At 38.1% G+C, this 18,106-nt stretch overlaps 1 protein-coding gene across 1 annotated transcript in view; it reads left to right on the top strand.

Moving 5' to 3' along the window:
• Positions 1-4,704: 4,704 nt before the first annotated feature.
• The window catches only part of LOC149719775 (ATP-binding cassette sub-family C member 1-like), a 46,502-nt gene continuing 33,100 nt past the window's right edge, over positions 4,705-18,106 (top strand). The window contains exons 1-12 of the mRNA XM_089854193.1: positions 4,705-5,026; positions 6,811-6,987; positions 7,706-7,819; positions 7,886-8,023; positions 8,092-8,229; positions 9,931-9,989; positions 10,115-10,417; positions 11,870-12,044; positions 12,105-12,359; positions 13,195-13,398; positions 13,773-13,919; positions 17,549-17,639. Of these exons, the coding sequence (XP_089710319.1) occupies positions 4,982-5,026; positions 6,811-6,987; positions 7,706-7,819; positions 7,886-8,023; positions 8,092-8,229; positions 9,931-9,989; positions 10,115-10,417; positions 11,870-12,044; positions 12,105-12,359; positions 13,195-13,398; positions 13,773-13,919; positions 17,549-17,639 (1,846 nt within the window). The 5' untranslated portion in view covers positions 4,705-4,981. The remainder of the gene's footprint in view (positions 5,027-6,810; positions 6,988-7,705; positions 7,820-7,885; positions 8,024-8,091; positions 8,230-9,930; positions 9,990-10,114; positions 10,418-11,869; positions 12,045-12,104; positions 12,360-13,194; positions 13,399-13,772; positions 13,920-17,548; positions 17,640-18,106) is intronic.

The following is an 18,106-nucleotide window of genomic DNA, read 5'->3' as shown; positions in this document are numbered from 1 at the left end:
GATTTTGACTAGAGAGTGGGGGGATTTTGTACTCTTAACTAGGATGGGGGAAAATGACCGGGGGATTTTGTACGTTTTTAAAAATGGGGGATTTTGACCGGGGATCTTTTTTCTTGGGGGTATTTAGTCCGTTTACCATTTAGTATTGTATCTCGTTAGGCGAGATACACTATACGAATTCGTAAAGAAAAAATAAATGCATTCATTTTGGTAACGTTACGGTTTTGGCCACTGTTCGAGGTGGGGTGCACCGAAGTTGACAAACACGAACGAAGAGTTCTCAATTGTCCATAATACGTCCGCAGGAACGACGAAAGGCGCGACTCGTGAGCGCGAGCGTCGAAAATGTCAGAGGATGGTTTATTGAAGTATAAACATAAATTAATGCGCCCGAACTTAGAACTTAATGTGGCCGGTTAGGGCGTCATGGTTTCTTGGGAGCTCCAAGGGGCAGAGTCTCCAGTGGCTGGAACATCAGCTGGTCGTTCTGGTCGGGCAGCGCTTCCTCTGGAAGGTCAGGATACGAGTCTTATTTTGCTGAAACCAGGGTCGAGCTTTTATTGGTAGGCTTGCGGTAGTTCTTCTCGTGTCACGAAGAATGACGTGGCGTGGCGCTCTTAGGTAGAGTTCGGGGTTTTCACCCTCGCGCCTGGTAACGTCGTGGCGACGGCTTGGCAGTGTCGCGTTGGCGGGGTATCCCCGCTCTCGGGCCGTTCGCGTTTTCTGTGAATTACCGTGGGGTGAACCCCAGTCCAAAATCTATTTACACATACTATACTACAACTATACATTATATACAAAACTTTTAAAAATAATAAAGACATCGAAAAATAAAAATACCTGGCAACTCTTAATAAGCGAGGGGTAAATAACCTAAACCGGATGATGCGAGGCGAACGCTATTTTTCCCAGATTATTATTATTAATGGATAGGGGGCTAGCGCCCTAGCACCGATGCCATAGGAGGGGAAGGGGACGGCCGGCTCCGGCCCCAAGAGCTTGGCCTCCGCGCCCCTTTTCACAAATCTATCGGCTTGCTCATTGCCATAATATCCGCTATGCCCTGGCACCCAGTACAACAGAGCCCTGTTGCGGGTTGCCAGTCGCGCTAGCAGATCAAGGCAGCTGCGCACCAGTTGAGAGGTAATCTGACACTGGTTCAGCGCATTCAAGGCGGCCTGACTGTCAGAGTAAATTCTCACAGTCCGTCCGGTATACCCTTTGTTAATGCAGTAATCTGCGCAATAACAGATCGTAGAAATTTCCGCCTGGAACACACTAGCAAAGGTGCCCAGGCAAGCCGAAAAAAGGACCCTTGTGGTTTGGCAGTAATAGCCGGCGCCAGCGCCGGAATCAGTCTTGGAACCATCGGTGAACCAAATAGTTTCACCCCCAGTGCCAAGAGGCAGCAGGTTGGTGCACTCTGCCCGACTGGGGAAGTGGATCCTGAATGGCTTAGTGAAATCAAAACTGGTAACGGTTTTGTCAGAGCACATCGTTAGCGACGGCTCAAGTGCGGCGTACTCCCGAAAGAGCTTCGTATGGCTGTAATCCCAAAGTCTTGGAATCCAACAGCCATTAATGTGGAGCCTGTAGGCCCCCATGACAGCCTCCTTCTCAATGAAGAGATGAAGACGGAGCATGTCAAGGAGAACCTCCAGGAAAGCAGTTGGGGTCGATCTCATGGCTCCCGTAACACCAATGCAGGCAAGCCTTTGAAACTTGCGCAGGGCAGCCTGCACCGTCTTGAGCCGGACCCTTGTCACGAGGTATGTGACCGAGAGCAATGCAAAGTCTATAGATCTTGCATAGCGGTGAGGCGATGTGGTCTAAGCCCTCCTGCAAAAGCAGGGGGAAGACCCCATCAGGTCCCGGAGACTTGTAGGGCTCAAAACAGTTGACAGCCCACCGAAGCTTGGGAATCGTGACAACCTGTCTGGCTACAAGCCAGTCCTCCCTCTTAGCCCTGTGCAGAACAGGGTGGAGAGAGTCAGGGTTTGTTGGATTGATTAAAGTAGAGTCAGGAAAATGGACCTCCAGCATGTGCTTGAGAGTCTCAGCCCCAGACTTAGTATACACACGCTCCTGCAGCTTAATAGTATTAAGCCGATGTGTGTTGTCGTGTGCTAGGATCTTCATGACCCTAGCCGTGGCAGGGACATTGGATACTTGCTCACAGAAGGTCCGCCAGGAGTCCTTCTTAGCAGCTCTAATGTCCCAGATAGAGAAGTTCAGAGAACTAGATAGCCGGGGCTTCTAGTGGCCACGAAGAAGCCGGGTTTTAAAGGGTTTTGGGGAAAGCCTCTGAATTGGTAACCGACGCCAGCATTGGGATTGACCTTTTCAGATGTTTCCCCGGGAAATTTATTATTGTCGGATTAAATATGTGTAGTGTAGGAAATTTTTTAAAAGGATAGTGAATAAAATAAAGGGATAGTGGAGAAATATAAATTATTCAGATTTTATCGTTACAAAATACTCAGCAGCTTTATTCAAAAGTTGTGGGCGTCTTTATTATACATATTATATTATAATTTCAATTTGCTTAATTAATTAATCTCCCAACCTTATTTGAATTTGTAACCAGATATTCTGTTAACATTATCGTAATGAAATTCCTGAAAGTCCCCGCTAATGCTGAGGAATTGATATTCCCTAACCTTTTCTTCAATTAATCTTAGCACATCTGGTGGAAAGGTCTCGGATAGCGGACTACAAAAATTGGGACGAGATTGGCGATAACAATTTTACACATTTTCAACAGCCACTGTCAATATGCGATATTATAAAGTATGTGTAGTCAGAATAAGAGGCGGAAGGCATTACTAACTTCCGGGTCTATACGCGTGGATTGTACTTTTCAGTTATCCATTAAAGTAATCTTTAATCTTCTACATTTTATATATATCAGCGATTGTGCATTCTCAGTGGAATTTTTATTATACTTTTAGAATAACTCCACATAATTCATCTTAAAAATTAACCTTTGCAAAAAAGGTGGAATAAAAGCATTGAAAGCGAAATGCCTACGATTTTGTTTTTGTTGTAAAACACTTGCGTTTACCAAGGTCAGAAGTACAGAGGCTTTTTTCCTCTACATCAGTCACTGTTTATTCCAAAAAGTTGAAAACATCATTAACTGCTTCGAAAACGGCGAATTTTAAAAGTAAAACGAAACAATCTTGATGGAATGATTTTTTAAAGTGAACCAATAATGTTTTAGACCTCATGGATATTTTGTGGGGAGAAAGCGAGGGGTCGGTTGTTTAGGAAAAAGTGTAAGGGATTTCGAAATCCAATTTGATTTCTTAATGCTTCATTAGATTTCATTTGATTTCGTCGGATTTTGGATGATTTCAAAATTCGATAAAAATCCAACGGATATTGTCGGATTTTGAGATTTCTCCCGTGATTTTGTCGGATATTGCAATTTTTCTCTTGATTTCATTGGATCTTGAGGTATTTCCGGTGATATCCTCGGATATCGCGGGTGTGTACGGGATTTCGTGAATGACCGACCCCTCTGGAGAAAGGCTATTTGACCAGCTCTTAATTACCAATTATCTGAAGTGGGCACGTGACAAGGGACCCCGATTAACGTACATTTGGGGTTTTCAAAGGCTCACACTGACAAGAAATAAGTCATCTTCTGTAAATACTTATGCCTAAAAGCCTAATTCTGACTATCTTCAATTGAGATCCACTGTCTTGGATTTGTTTTTAGAGAGCAATGTATTCTTTATACGCTTGAGATATTTTCATCTTGTAATTTGATATTTTAGCCTATCGTATCTTTCGTCAAATTGAAACGAATTATTTTATTCATTCAAGGAATATCTTTACAATATTAAATTGTCAAAGGATTTTGCTCATTACGTTCATCATATACAGGGTGGAAACCTTCGCCGTCGTCCAGTCGAGATACTTCCCCTTACGCATTGGTGTTATGCAGTGAAATTTTAAGGGATTTACAGGCGCTATTGGGATCAGTTAACTTCTGTTCCACTTAATATCAAAGGTTTCAGTTTTGATGTAGAGAAATGAAATGCATAAGTGTAATCAATGACGGATTTTGATTTAATTAGGAAAGAAAAGATGTCACTTGCGGAAACCAAATAGCCCAAATTGATGTTAATCAAACATTTCCAAATTTAACACATTAAACTCTTCAAATTCATTTTTAATAACAAAGCATTAAATTAAATGTTCAAAATGTCTTCCGTCGACATTGACACATTGCCGACAACGGAATTCCCAGTTTTTTGTCTCAGTACTGACACAAACGCCACGATTTAATGTTAAATAGTTAAAACATAAACATTCATGACTAAAACACTCCCTTGGTGAAAAAGCAGCCGACGACTCCAGGTCGAGGAGTACGAGCGGGGGTTTTTTTTTCGACAAGAGAGAGCGCAACATTCGGATTTTTTGCCGCGCAGGCGAAATGAGAAGAAATCGCTGGATACATTACGCCTATGGAGCCTGAGTAACTTAAGGGGGCTAACATATTATTAACTCATGGTGGAACTGAAGTGAACTGATCCCAATAGCGCCTGTAAATCCCTTAAAATGTCACTGCATAACACCAATGCGTAAGGGGAAGTATCTCGACTGGACGCCGGCGAAGATTTCCACCCTGTATAGTCTGTAATCAGCGATTCAAAGATTATCATATAAAATGAAATACGAATAAGGACATATCATATAAAATGAAATACGAATAAGGACAAAATATATGTTTATCAAAAATATTTTTCCTCTCTGGTCTGGAATTTTGTTATTCAGCTCTAATGTAGATGAAATTTAAATTATATACCACTTGTTTATGCGAGTGAACTAGCTCAGGGATTGTAAATGTAGAGTTTCAAAACCTCATAACAGTTTGCTGAGAAACGTTGAAAGCATTAATTAGACGTTAGATATCTCCACAGCGACTAGTGTGTTAAACAAATTGCTCAAAGTTAGTTTTATTCTTCTTCAAATGGGCTCCTTCATATTGAATGACTTTTGTAAATCTCCATTTTGGGTATGTTACGTGTTTATTACTACACCATGGATCTCCCCTTACAAAAATCTTCTTTAGAACTCTTTAGAAAATTCCTTGGGAAATTTATTTAGAAATCCTAAAGTGGTTCTTTGGAATTTCCTTGGGAAATAACTTTGGAATTTTCTTGGGAAATATCTTTGGAATTTTCTTGGGAAATATCTTTGAAATTTTCTTGGGAAATATCTTTGGAATTTTCTTGGGAAATATCTTTGGAATTTTCTTGGGAAATATCTTTGGAATTTTCTTGGGAAATATCTTTGAAATTTTCTTGGGAAATATCATTCGAATTTTCTTGGGAAATATCGAGAAGATTATGAGATAAATTAATTTAGCCCTCTAGAAACCAGGATAGTTCTCACATGCAGAACCATATCCCAGTACCGGGAATGCAATTCTTATATGCTGAACCAGTCTACACCCCTTATAGCGAGGGAAGTTCTCGCATACAGTGCGAAACTGCATATAAAGTCACACATTTAATCGACTTATCACATCCGAAAACGGCAGAAAGGTTTAACCTTGTGCAAATGTATGGGGTACTAAGTCGGTTTTGGAGGCTTCAATGGCCAAGCAGTAGACAGAGATGTTGTTGTTAAGTTTAATAATGTATTTTCACTGAGAGTTTTTTGAGTACCAGAAACGCGTTTAACCAAATTTTATCTACAATATTTTTAAAAAATATTTATTTTGGACTCTAGTTACACTTGAAATAAAGATAAAACATGTCACGAAAGAATTAATTTTAAGTTAATTTTACTTTTCAAAAGTGAAAGTTCGTATAAACAAAATTTCGACTGCCAGCTCATACTCCCTGTAAATCTAAACATCACGATTATAATTACGCATATTGTACTTTTAATCTAAGTTATCCTTTGCATAAACACCACACGGGTTATTAAAGGCAAAAAAAATGGGTAAATATGATAAACAATTTCAGCACTTGCTGAGCCTTAGCTACGGGACAAGCCTTCGTGAAACGTTTTTAATTTCTTAGCCTTTAAGTCAATGTCTATGTAAGAAAACTTTAGCTAAACAATTTGGGTAAAAAAATTTGGAGATAATTGTATGTAAAGCATAATTGCAAATATGTCTGGCCCTATGAAATTCATCTCTAGAATTCTGAACGAATTTCATTGAAAAAAAAACCCTAGACCTTCTTTGGAAATTTATCTCTAGAATTCCAAACGAATTTCGTTGGAAAATAAACCCTAGAGCTTCTTTGGACATTTATCTCAATAATTCCTATCGAATTTCTTTGGGAAATTAGCCCTATACTTTCTTTGGAAATTTATCTCAAGAATTCCTTAAGAATTTCGTTGGAAAATATTCCATAGACGTTCTTTGGAAATTTATCCCAAGAATTTCTAAAGAATTTCTTTGGAAAATAAAACCTAAACCTTCTTTGGAAATTGATCTCAAGAATTCCTAAAGAATTTCGTTGGAAAATATTCCCTAGACGTTCTTTGGACATTTATCTCAAGAATTTCTTTGGAAAACAAACCCTAGACCTTCTTTGGAAATTTATCTCTAGAATTCCTAAAGAATTTCTTCAGAAAATAGTTCCAAGACATTCTTTGGAAATTTATCTCAAGAATTCTTTAGGAAATTCCAAGGAAGTCTTTGGAAATCGTTTCTTTAGAAAATGATCCCAAGGGCTCCGTAGGGTTCCAAAGAAATTCCTTTAGAACTCTTAAGAAGATTTTTGTAAGGGTCTGCTGATGCGGTTTCCGTTTAATTATGAAACCTGTAATTATTTTTAATAGGACCGCAATTTGACTTGGTACACGGATGATCCAGACTTCACTCCTTGTTTTCAAAAGACCATCCTGGTCTGGGTACCATGCGCATCACTTTGGTTATTCCTCCCTTTGGAAATTGCACTGATCGCCAAGTCGGAACGGCGAAGCGTCCGTTGTTCTCGCCTTTCAATTACGAAAAGTGTAAGTCCTTATTGAGCGAGGATCGTCGTTATACGGCACACAATGCGCTGTACATGATGAGCTCGTTCCGGCACCAAAAGTGGATGAGAGGAAAAGTATGAAAATGGCCAAAAGTCGCGAGTCATCAGAGTTTCGCCGTAGTTGACCGTTTTATTGGCGTAGCTATACTGGGCCTGTTCACTTCCTTAAAAGAGCTCTTGTGTAAGTTGTGTTAATTCGCGGTTAAGCGGTTACCGTCGTCTGCTATTGTGTATGCTAGAACTTCCTCGATTTGTGTTTGTAGTCAGGACAGAGTAGCTGGTAATGTTTTAAAAAGTATTTGAAGGTATAATATGGATTTTAGTAAGGTATCGAAGCAATAGAAGAGCACATAAAACTAGATACGTTTAAAACAAATCTCGGTAATTTAGCTATAGCGCGAGTAGCTTGCGTCGTGATGCGCGTGATCAAGTGGGTTATGGTTAAACCAAGGAGCATAAATGTCTAAACTACTTTCAGTTGCGAGTTTGATAGTCCATCAGTCACTAGTAGACTAAGTAGTTATTGGCGAAACTTTGATGTCCGCGTTTTTTAACACAGGCTCTATGGCCATTGTCATACTTTCCCTCTCATCCACATTTGTCGGCACTGATTATTCCTTATCTCGGGAAATTATATTAAAGGCGAATGTTCGAGAAGTTCTTAAAACGTCGGTACTAATTTTTATATGTTGTTTCAGCTCTCGGTTTTGCTACTGGCCGCAATTAGCGTCTTAAAATTTGGTAAACAAATATACCACGGCAATTTTCAAGTCGTTGACAATCTGGCAGTCGTTCTCCAATTTGGATCTTACGTAAAACAATTTAATAAAATTCGTATCTTACGTTCCGATGAAATAATTTGAGCTCGCGGGTCACAGATCTTGGCGTTATTCCTAATAATTTACGGAAGAGGGGGTGGCACGTTGTTGTCCGGTATCCTGACAATGTTTTGGTTCCTCTTAACTCTAACGCAAACTATCACACTGAGGTCAACTATCATGAAATACTATTTACAAGTACGAAAATGTTTCTTTTACATTTTATAATAGTGATACGGGAAAATAAAAGAGAAAAAATATTTCAGAGCAAAAAAGATGACTATTCCGGGCTTGTTATTGAGTCGGTAATTTACCCTTTAGTAGTAGTTACCCTCGTGTTGCATACACTGAGTGACACCTCTCCGCACTACGAAAAACATACGTGCGCAATCGAAGGCAAAATGGTAATACTTCATATATTCGACACCGAAGCTCTAGTTCTTTAGCTGGGCGTTATAGATTTAGCTCTCACCATGGTTTTAGTGTCATACGTATGGACAGAAATGCATACATATATTATCAGTCACTGTGCCCCAATAGATCAAATGTTAATTTCTATGCGGTGTTTTTTGCGCCGGGCTCGAGTACTATCCGTCTCTTAACTCTGACGTTTTCCTACCTGTAATTTCATTGCTAACGAGCAACGTGAGGTCAACATTTAGCGCCATAGATTTTCGCCATGTAAAATTGGTATAGTCCCAATGGACCGAATCCCATTCGACCGAAACCGCTTTTTGGTTTTTTATGGTGAATATATTTAAATTTCCAGCACAATGGCGGGTTTCTGCTGAATGGGAATTTATTTGAAAGAATAAGTTAATTACATGTCTGTGACGATTTCGAATCACCGCCGCAGCATGGTAGAATATCTGGGTTTTAATTCAGAGGCTCGGGTTCAAACCCAGAGAAGGAAATTGTAAGTTAGGTTAGGTTAGGTTAGGTTAATAATATTTTAAAAATCATTTAACTATTCTACGCCTTTTCTGAAAATTCATGTTTAGCTTCATTGACTTCTCAAATAATATGCCTTTTCCAAAACATTACAGTTATGTTTGGTTAGGTTAGGTTAGGTTTGGTTTGGTTAAGTTAGGTTAGTAATATTTTATAAGTCATTTAACAATGTTACGCCTTTTCCAAAATATTGATGTATTATACCTTCATTGACTTCTCAAATAATATGCCTTTTTCAAAACTTTACTGTTATGTTAGGTTAGGTTTGGGTTCGTTAAGTTAGGTTGGTAATATTTTATAAATCATTTAACTATGGTACGCCTTTTCCAAAATATTCATGTTTAGCTTCATTGACTTCCCAAATAATATGCCTTTTCCAAAACATTACTGTTATGTTAGGTTAGGTTTGGTTTGGTTAAGTTAGGTTAGGTTAGGTTTGGTTAGGTTACTTCTATTATTCGAACCTTACAGGAGGGATTTGGTTAGGTTAGGTTAGGTTACTTCTATTATTCGAACCTTACAGGAGGGATTTGGTTAGGTTAGGTTAGGTTACTTCTATTATTCGAACCTTACAGGAGCGATTTGGTTAGGTTAGGTTACTTCTATTATTCGAACCTTACAGGAGGGATTTGGTTAGGTTAGGTTAGGTTACTTCTATTATTCGAACCTTACAGGAGGGATTTCTACAATTATAGTAACTAGTTTTATCCTTTTTCTTATTCAATTGAAACAAGTAGCCATTATTAATGTAAAGAAAGCCGCCTTTATTAGCAATTCTCTCCATTATCAATCACTCTTAAAATTAAATTTTGCATTTCAAACATCACTATATATATATACAACGAAAACTGTAGGGTAAAAAAAAAATTCCTTAAAAAAAGTGAAAACGTTTGCTTTTTAAATTTTGATATATATTTTCCCAAAACCGCACATTTGGGCTGTTTTCGGTTGAATGGGAAACGCGTTCGGTCGAATGGGAAACGCGTTCGGTCGAATGGGACACAAGGGTAAAATTCGTCATACACCTAAAGACGATTAGAAAACTGATGAGCAGTGACTCTTATAAGATGTATGTAAGCCTGTTATTCCACATATACAATTAATTTTTCCATTAAAATGCCTTAACAAAAATATGATTATTTTAAAACATTAAGAAATCGAGAGAAGAAGACGCATCGTTTTGTTCACGCGTTGTTCATTCTTGGCTTACCAGGTAAATCTGGTTCCGTTCTTGCGTTCTCATTTATTGCCCATACTCGAAGAAGTCATTACAGTGCATCTAATTGTAGTTTAATTCTAACTTTTAAGTTTTTCTTTTAAATTTCTAACGAATTGTAGCGCCCTGTGGAAAGGTTGGAAGAGAAACCTGGAGTTGTCGGATGTGTACGACTTGAATGACTCGGAGCAAGCGCCGACTGTCTCGCGCCTTTTCGAAAAACACTGGAAGCCCCAAACTGAGAAAAATAGTGTCATCGATGAAATGGAAATGAAAAGCTTTTCGGAAGAAAGAAACAGAACCAAAAATCACAGCAATTCAATCACTTGGCCCTTGTTTAGGACAATAGGACCTTGCTTAATAGCTGGATTTTTCTTGCAAGTTCTGTCCGACCTAGTGTCTTTCGGTCCTGCCCTTTTGACAGGGTAAACAAGTTCACTTTTTCAGATATAAAAGTCAAATCGTGACATCATATGTGATAAAAAATGTCTTAGTGGACAAAGATTCGAAAAAGTAAAAGATAAAAGAACGAAAAGCAATGACTGAAGGTCTCTTATAGCGATTTCCACTGGCTGCACTAGAGCACTCTAAGTGCACTCTCGGCGCGTTTTCGTCCGCCACTGGGAACACGAGTGCAACACGCCCACAATCGCGTTCTCAACTGACCCCAAAAACTGCCCGAAAATTGCTCTTTTGTGCTCTGAAAAATTCGACGGAGCGACGGTGCTCGAGTATGACGTAATAAAATTAAAATGGCGGACCACGCGGTATCTCATAGAAGACAGGCTTTCGCTTACGCTTATTTATTTCTGGAATCATCTTCTGAAAGTTCTGAAGATGAAGATACGAGGTTTTATCATTACTTTAATGATATTATACGCCTCGTTCTCAAACCAATAATTATATCAGAGACGTTGTCGATCATTACTCAAAATAGATTTTTTGTAAAATAATTAAAATGTTAATTCTACTAATTGGTTTCAGCCCATTTGTGTCAAGATATACACACTTTATTTCAATTTCGCCTCCGCACGGCGCCAATTTTGACTATTCAGAGCGCGCTCGGAGCTCTCCATTGTGTTCCACTGACGAAACTATTATCTCCAAAACTCGCTGAGGGTAGTTACGCCATCCTAACCCTGAGAGCACTCTTTGGAGCAGTCAGTGGAAATCGCTCTTATAGAATTATTTATGGGAAATCACTAATATAAGATTAAATTGAAATAACAAGAACGACATTGTAAATGGATTTCACTTAAATTGTGAAATTAAATTCCTTTCTCGCAGCCAGTTCTACTAGCAGCAACTAAGGAACTAAGTTGGTTCTTTGGACATACTGAAGCTTAGAAAATGATCCATTTACCTCATGGTTTAAAAAACCCGGTTTTTTAAAAAAAAAGCCCAGCCCACCGGGTTTTTTTTTCGGTTTTTTATCTTTAGCAGCTGTGTGCATGGTAAAAATTGTGATTCAAACGTAACTGCAAAATAAAAAAGTCTCAAAATGCCTCATAAAAATTAATAAATAATATTAAATGGTACTTTTGAAGTGGAAACAACAAATATCTTTAAAATGAACATATTCTAGCATTCAAATTCATCAAAATTGTAGATCTTAGTGTTGGGTTTTATTAAGTGGGTTTTTATTGGTTTTTTTATGGTGGGTAAAACTCAATAAAGCCCGCGGGTTTTTTTGGGCTGGGTTTTTTCAATTCGAACCTGATTTACCTGAGCAATGGCATTTCCTGTTTCTGTGGGTCAGCTGTCCCAATGTTTTCATTCCTTTGAATATTTGTTGTTTCTAAAAGTAGTTGAGATTTCAAATGGTTGGCCACGCTGCAAAGAACAGAGTGAAACAGTTTACTCTTTTGTGTTTTCAGTTCCATTATTGATTACTCGGTGAGCGAAGATCCTTTGTGGAAGGGGATTTTCTACGCTTGCCTTTACGGTTTGGCCGGCCTTGCGCAATCTTTGTTGCAAGAAGGCAGCGCCATTTTCCACACCAAACTAGGACTGAGACTCAAATCCGCCACCATGCACGTTCTTTACAAAAAAGTAAGTTAGTATTATCGTGATAGTGGGACACTAGTTCATTAATGAGATTCGTTGAAGCAGACATTTCTCTTGACGAGCAGCGATCGACATGACCTGACAATGGGGGAAATACTGAACACGATGTACGTTGACACGAACAGATTCCAAATTCTGTCGCCGCAACTGGGCCTCTTGTGGTCGGTTCCGGTACAAACAGTACTGTGTTTCGCTTTCATGTATCAAGAAATGGGTTACTCAGCCTTTGCTGGCATTCTACCTATTGTAGTTCTTCTTCCACTAAACTATCTCAGCACTAAGAAATACAAAGAATTGCAGGTAAATATTATCCATGCAACTAAACACCACTATACCTTAATCGGTACTTTACGCTTAATTTCTCACACTGCGTACAGTAGGGACCGTAAACTCGGTTAATACAGCAAGTAGAAATGGGGACGGATTGTGGGGGTGAACTTCGCGAGCCTAAACTGGGAGGAGCGGTGTAGAACGGGGGTATAATTGATTCCTCCTTGTCACGTGGGTTACTGTTTCTATATTTAGTCGCTGTATTGAGCAACTACAAACAAGGTTTTCACGAGAGGGCAGTTCATAGTGCAAGTTTGCGGAAAATTTAATGCCGGTGAAGTGATAAGCCATAACCAAATTTTCCCTTTCTTGATGTGGGAGTTAAGATTTACGATTTTCAGTCCAAAAAATCTCAAACAATTACTTTTCTGATCCTCTCTGGCTCAACATTAGCGAGCTTTGATTGTAGTATCTATAAATGCAGTAAGGTTTATTGGTAAATATCGACGTTCTTGGAACTCGCATGTTTAAGACACTGCAAAAAACATGCAAGTGGATAAAAATTATTTGAAATACGTCACAGGCGACACGTGACGCAAAAATACAGAGACTCCATATGGAGTGGAACAAAACACCTTGTCCTTGTTTTGCGCGAAATTGCGGTAGTTTTCGAATTAAATCGAAAACTACTATATCGAAACAGGCAATAAGTCAAGTGCCTGTGACGAACTTCAAACAATTTTTCCACCCACCTATGCTTTCTTTTCGGACTTTTAAGCTTCAACCGCCCGGCTAATGAGCTATATTCAGGCTAAAATAAATGCTTTAGTTTGTTAATAGTTTCTTTAATTATCTCGTTTATTAGATAGAGCTGATGAAGCTCAAGGACAACAGAATGAAAATTATCATTGAAATCTTGAACGGAATCCGCGTCTTGAAGTTGTACGCATGGGAGAGATCATTCCAGAGAATCGCTCTTGAAATCAGGAAGAAAGAAATTGTACTCATGAAGAAACAAGGCCTCTTCCAAGGAATAAACCTATTTATATCTGCTCTCATACCGATTTTGGTAAAAACGTAAAATATTTACTAGAGTCGAATTAATGCATAACGATATAGTGTTTGAATTGTATTATATTATTATCGATAATGGGGCACCTTGAGCTGTAGAGTTTTCAGCCAAGTATTATTTTCTTCTCTAACTTTCTCACTCGACTCAAAAAGGTCCTTGAAAACTGTAGGCTTTTGCGACGATTAAGAATTTCGTTAACACCACATTTCAGCAATGAAATAAGAACACGGGTTGAAGTTGGTTTTACTTTTGTCGGTCCCATGTCTTTGTCACTCTTTTCATTAAACTTTAGGCGTAATCCCTTAGGGCATACACACTCATTAACTATATATTGATTTAAATTCCTATAGATATTGTTTCTAAATTTTCAGATTACATCACCGTGTTACGCCATGTACGTATTACTTGACGACGATAACTTTCTCACCTCAAGGCAAGCTTTCGTTTCCTTTCAGTTGGCACGATTATTAGGTACATCAATGCTCACTTTTCCGGATTTAGTAAATACCCTAGTTTTGGTAAGAACTGTGTCAGGGAGGGTCAAAATATAAATAGCTTTTTGCTTCTTCTACTTAATTTATTAACCGTTTTCTGGTAAACTAATATTTGAATGTTTCTTGAGTTCTGAAACTTTTTATGAATTTGGTGTTTTTACCACTCCGAGTGACGTCTGTCTGTCTGTTGTTAAACCCCAGGGGACCACGTTCGTGGTTTGCAAATCGCCGCAAACGTGTTCCCAAACTCCGAAGTGCATACACGGCTCCCGGAAATCTGGAAAATTTTATTCCAATTACACTGGCTAACAGCACCATCATATGGGCTCTGTCTGTCGCGACTGCCTTTTAAACCCGACCATATTCTTGGACACCAGTTCGTACTTACTGGCTTCTAAAGACCACCATCTTCTGGTCTTTGTCCAAACCCACATGGATACCGCTGCTGGCCCATTGGGCCGAATCCCATTAGACCGAATGTCCCATTGAACCGAATCCCGTTGGACGGAATATAGCCAAAATGTGCGGGTTTATTATCTTAAAATTTTCATTGCTATTAAACGATATATTTTTAACGCCGTATTTTAAAACCGAATTATAAAGTACCTCTTTTGGTTTAAAGAAAATACCCTTGTCCTTAAGCTTGCGTCTTTCAATACGCTTTCCTATATAAATAATGATACTGTGATGGTCAAATCCCAAGTTTAAAAGGATGCCTCTATTGTAACCGAGCCGAATCAAACCAACCTGAAATGACCCGTAAAACAATCAATATTTTGGAAAAGGCATATATTTATTATTCAAGGAACTTAATAAATGCAGCGTTAATTGTTCCAGAATCTTTATAAAAATAATTTGTTGGAAAAGGCCCTCTTTATTATGCAAGGACATCAATGAAAATAAAAATATTTCGGAAAGTCGGTTATCCTTCCACTTCTAAACCTAACCTAACCTAACCAAACCTAACCTTACCTAACCCAACCAACACTAACCTAACCTTACCTAACCCAACCAACACTAACCTAACCTTACCTAACCTAACCCAACCAACACTAACCTAACCTTACCTAACCTAACCCAACCAACACTAACCTAACCTTACCTAACCCAACCAACACTAACCTAACCTTACCTAACCCAACCAACACTAACCTAACCCAACCAACACTAACCCTAGCCTTACCTAACCCAACCCAACCCAACCAAACCTAACCGAACCAAACTTAACCTAATCCAACCCAACCCAACCAAACTTAACCGAACCAAACTTAACCTTACCCTACCTAACCCAACCTAACAAAACATAACCTAACCCAAACAAACCTAACCTAATGTAACCTAACCCAAACAAACCTAACCTAATGCAACCTAACCTAACCTGATTTGACCTAACCTTAACCCTCTAAAATGTCACCGTAATTATAATAAAATTTACGCAAAATATTTCAAATACTCAAAGGTCATTATTGCAATAGTATTTTTTTTAATTACTTTATAGATTCCCACACTGTCTAACGTAACTGCAATTAAGTTCAAATGAAATTAATAATCAATTGCATGAAACTATTATTACGTAGTTTACTTTTTCTTTCGGGGAATCGATCCAAAGACTGTCGCACGGTAGTCCGATACTCTTCCACTGCGCCACGGTTAGACGAAAGTTCCTGTCGCTAAATTAACTTATATAGCCTTATAAGTAATAATAATATTCCTAATAAAAAAAAATCCCAATAGGCAGAAACCGCACAAACGGCGGGATTTAAAATCATATTTCAGATAAAATCGGTCGATTGGGAATCGGGTCGAATGGGATTCGATCCAATAGTAGGACACCTGGATACCAGTCTGTACGGACTGTTAAAAAAGTCTTTGCGCGTTGCAGTTTTCGCACATATTTTACTATATTTCAAAGACTATTAACAAAATCGGATTTATGAACTAAGAACGTCGGATCGTAGCTTTAGCCTCTAGTACCATCCTCGCATACACACAAATTCTGTATATAGTGACTTCTAGAGATCGAAAATGTCATTCTTATCTCTATTTTAGGGGTTAAATATTTTTTACCGAAATTGCGCCAGTGGTAAAAAAGCAAAGTGTACAACAATGCGATATAACTCCTGATTTAGTGGAATTAAGTTTTAAAGTGAAGAATATAAATAATTGATGTTTCTATTTTTAAGTATCTAGTTTTTCTTCAACATCAATTATTTATATTATTAACTTTAAAACTTAATTCCACTAAATCGGGAGTTATATCGCATTGTTGTTCACTTTGCTTTTTTACCACTGGCGCAATTTCGGAAAAAAAATATTTAACCACGAAAATAGAGATAAGAATGACATTTTCGATCTCTAGAAGTCGCTATATACAGAATTTGTGGGTGGAGTCAAAATATAAGCAGACGAAGTTTCTCAATAAAGTATGCTAGGATGGGTAGTGAATTTTCCATGTTCAACGTTCTTCTTACATAAATCAGTTTTTGCTATTCAAGCTAGCGCTCTGAAATAAAGTGCGTAATAATAGTTTTGCATTACACTTTCATATTGTATCCGTTTCACAGCTGTCCTTTGCATACTTATACCAGAAACCGGAAGTGTCAAAATTATCAACTTTGAAAATATTTGATTCTCGAGGTTGTAAATGTGATTTTTGGATTCCTTGGGGTCGATTCATATTTCAAAATTTTTCACCAAATTCAATTCGGATGAGTAGGTCACGAGTAATCACCTTTATTGAAAATATGGCAACTTTGATTAGGGCGGCGATAACTAATACTCGAGTATTAAATCTTTGCCGACATAATGCTTGTTAGATATTATGGCGCTTTAAACATATGACTGTTGTTGTGGCGCAATACTTTGAAACAAATGAAAAGAAAAATGAAAGACGGTAACAATGTTCTCAACTGAAAATAACAGCTTACAGCTAAAATTAGCCCGAACATTAAAAACTTGTAGTTTGTCTCCATGCGATCTTGGCCTGCTACTCCTTTCAATTATTTTGTATGGCAAGAACACTAACTTTGGGCATCGAGGCGTATTAAAAAACAAAAATGCAGTTGTTTGCTCGATCATTTATATAAATATATTTCGTAGGGCGTGATAAATGCAGTTAGGGAGTCATTGGGATGTTAGGGAATTTTGTGTTTCAAGACTTTTATTATGAAAGAAAGAAGACATGCCTGTTTGAAGAATTTTTGGAAAACTTTTAATATTTTTTTCAATTAACAATACTTCCTTCAAGTTTCAAATTACAAGACTTCCTTCAAGTTTCAAATTAAAGAATGTTCGTTGCCTTTATTGAACTATTTATTACAAACAAGACTGTCACTTTCAGTTTCAATTGTTGCTTAATATTTTATTGGACCTCCCCTAGCCCTTGAACACATTTCTAATCTTTTACTGAAAGACATACATACTTCTAATATTATGTATCATTCCATTGTCATCGTCCTACTCTAAACGAAAGTTTCGAAATTAAATTTGGCATCATTTAATAATTGCATGATGAAACATTAAGTACAAAACATTTTCCCCGCAGAAAAGTATTGAATTTAGAAGAAAAAAATTCGTGCAGGATTTTCAGTTTGACCTTCCCTGTAGTTAAAACATCTTAAAATGACTAAATTTCACTAAGTTCTTCATTACAGACACACGTCTCGGTAGTAAGAATTTCAAACTTGTTGAGCCGTGGGGTAACCAAGCGTTACGTGAAGCAGATGGGTAGCGACGCCCAATTTGGTAAGTCAGTTAATTAGGGACTCTCCGGAAGCTATTTCTACACACGCTCAAAATTATTTGTGGCAGATACATAGATATCTTCTTCTTGAAATCTTTAAGAAGCCATTGAACCCATAATAATATCTGATTGAAGATGGCTTGATACACTGTTAAGCCGCCCGCTCCTCCTTCGCTTTTCATTGGCTATTGACATATATATGACAGCCATCGATCCTAGATTTATTTACACAGAATGCTAAGAAAACGTTTTTATTTTTGCACACGACATCATAGAAAATTTGTCGAGGGGTAAGCCACTCTGCAATCTAGTCTTTTTGGGGTGTACGCTGGAAAGCGTATTACGCGGTATAACGCGAAAATACAGTCGGGATTACCTTTTATTTTTATTTCAATATTACAACGGATTTTAGGTAAATCGCCTCAAGTTACGGCATTAAAACCTAGAGATGGGCCGATACCAGTTTTAA

This window comes from Phalangium opilio, unplaced genomic scaffold (assembly GCF_054372755.1).
Source record: "Phalangium opilio isolate 3A_F unplaced genomic scaffold, DU_Popi_V2 ptg000002l_1, whole genome shotgun sequence".
Classification (NCBI taxonomy): domain Eukaryota; kingdom Metazoa; phylum Arthropoda; class Arachnida; order Opiliones; family Phalangiidae; genus Phalangium; species Phalangium opilio.
The sequence above is the reverse complement of the archived record's forward strand: the minus strand, read 5'-3'. Positions and strand labels throughout refer to the sequence as shown.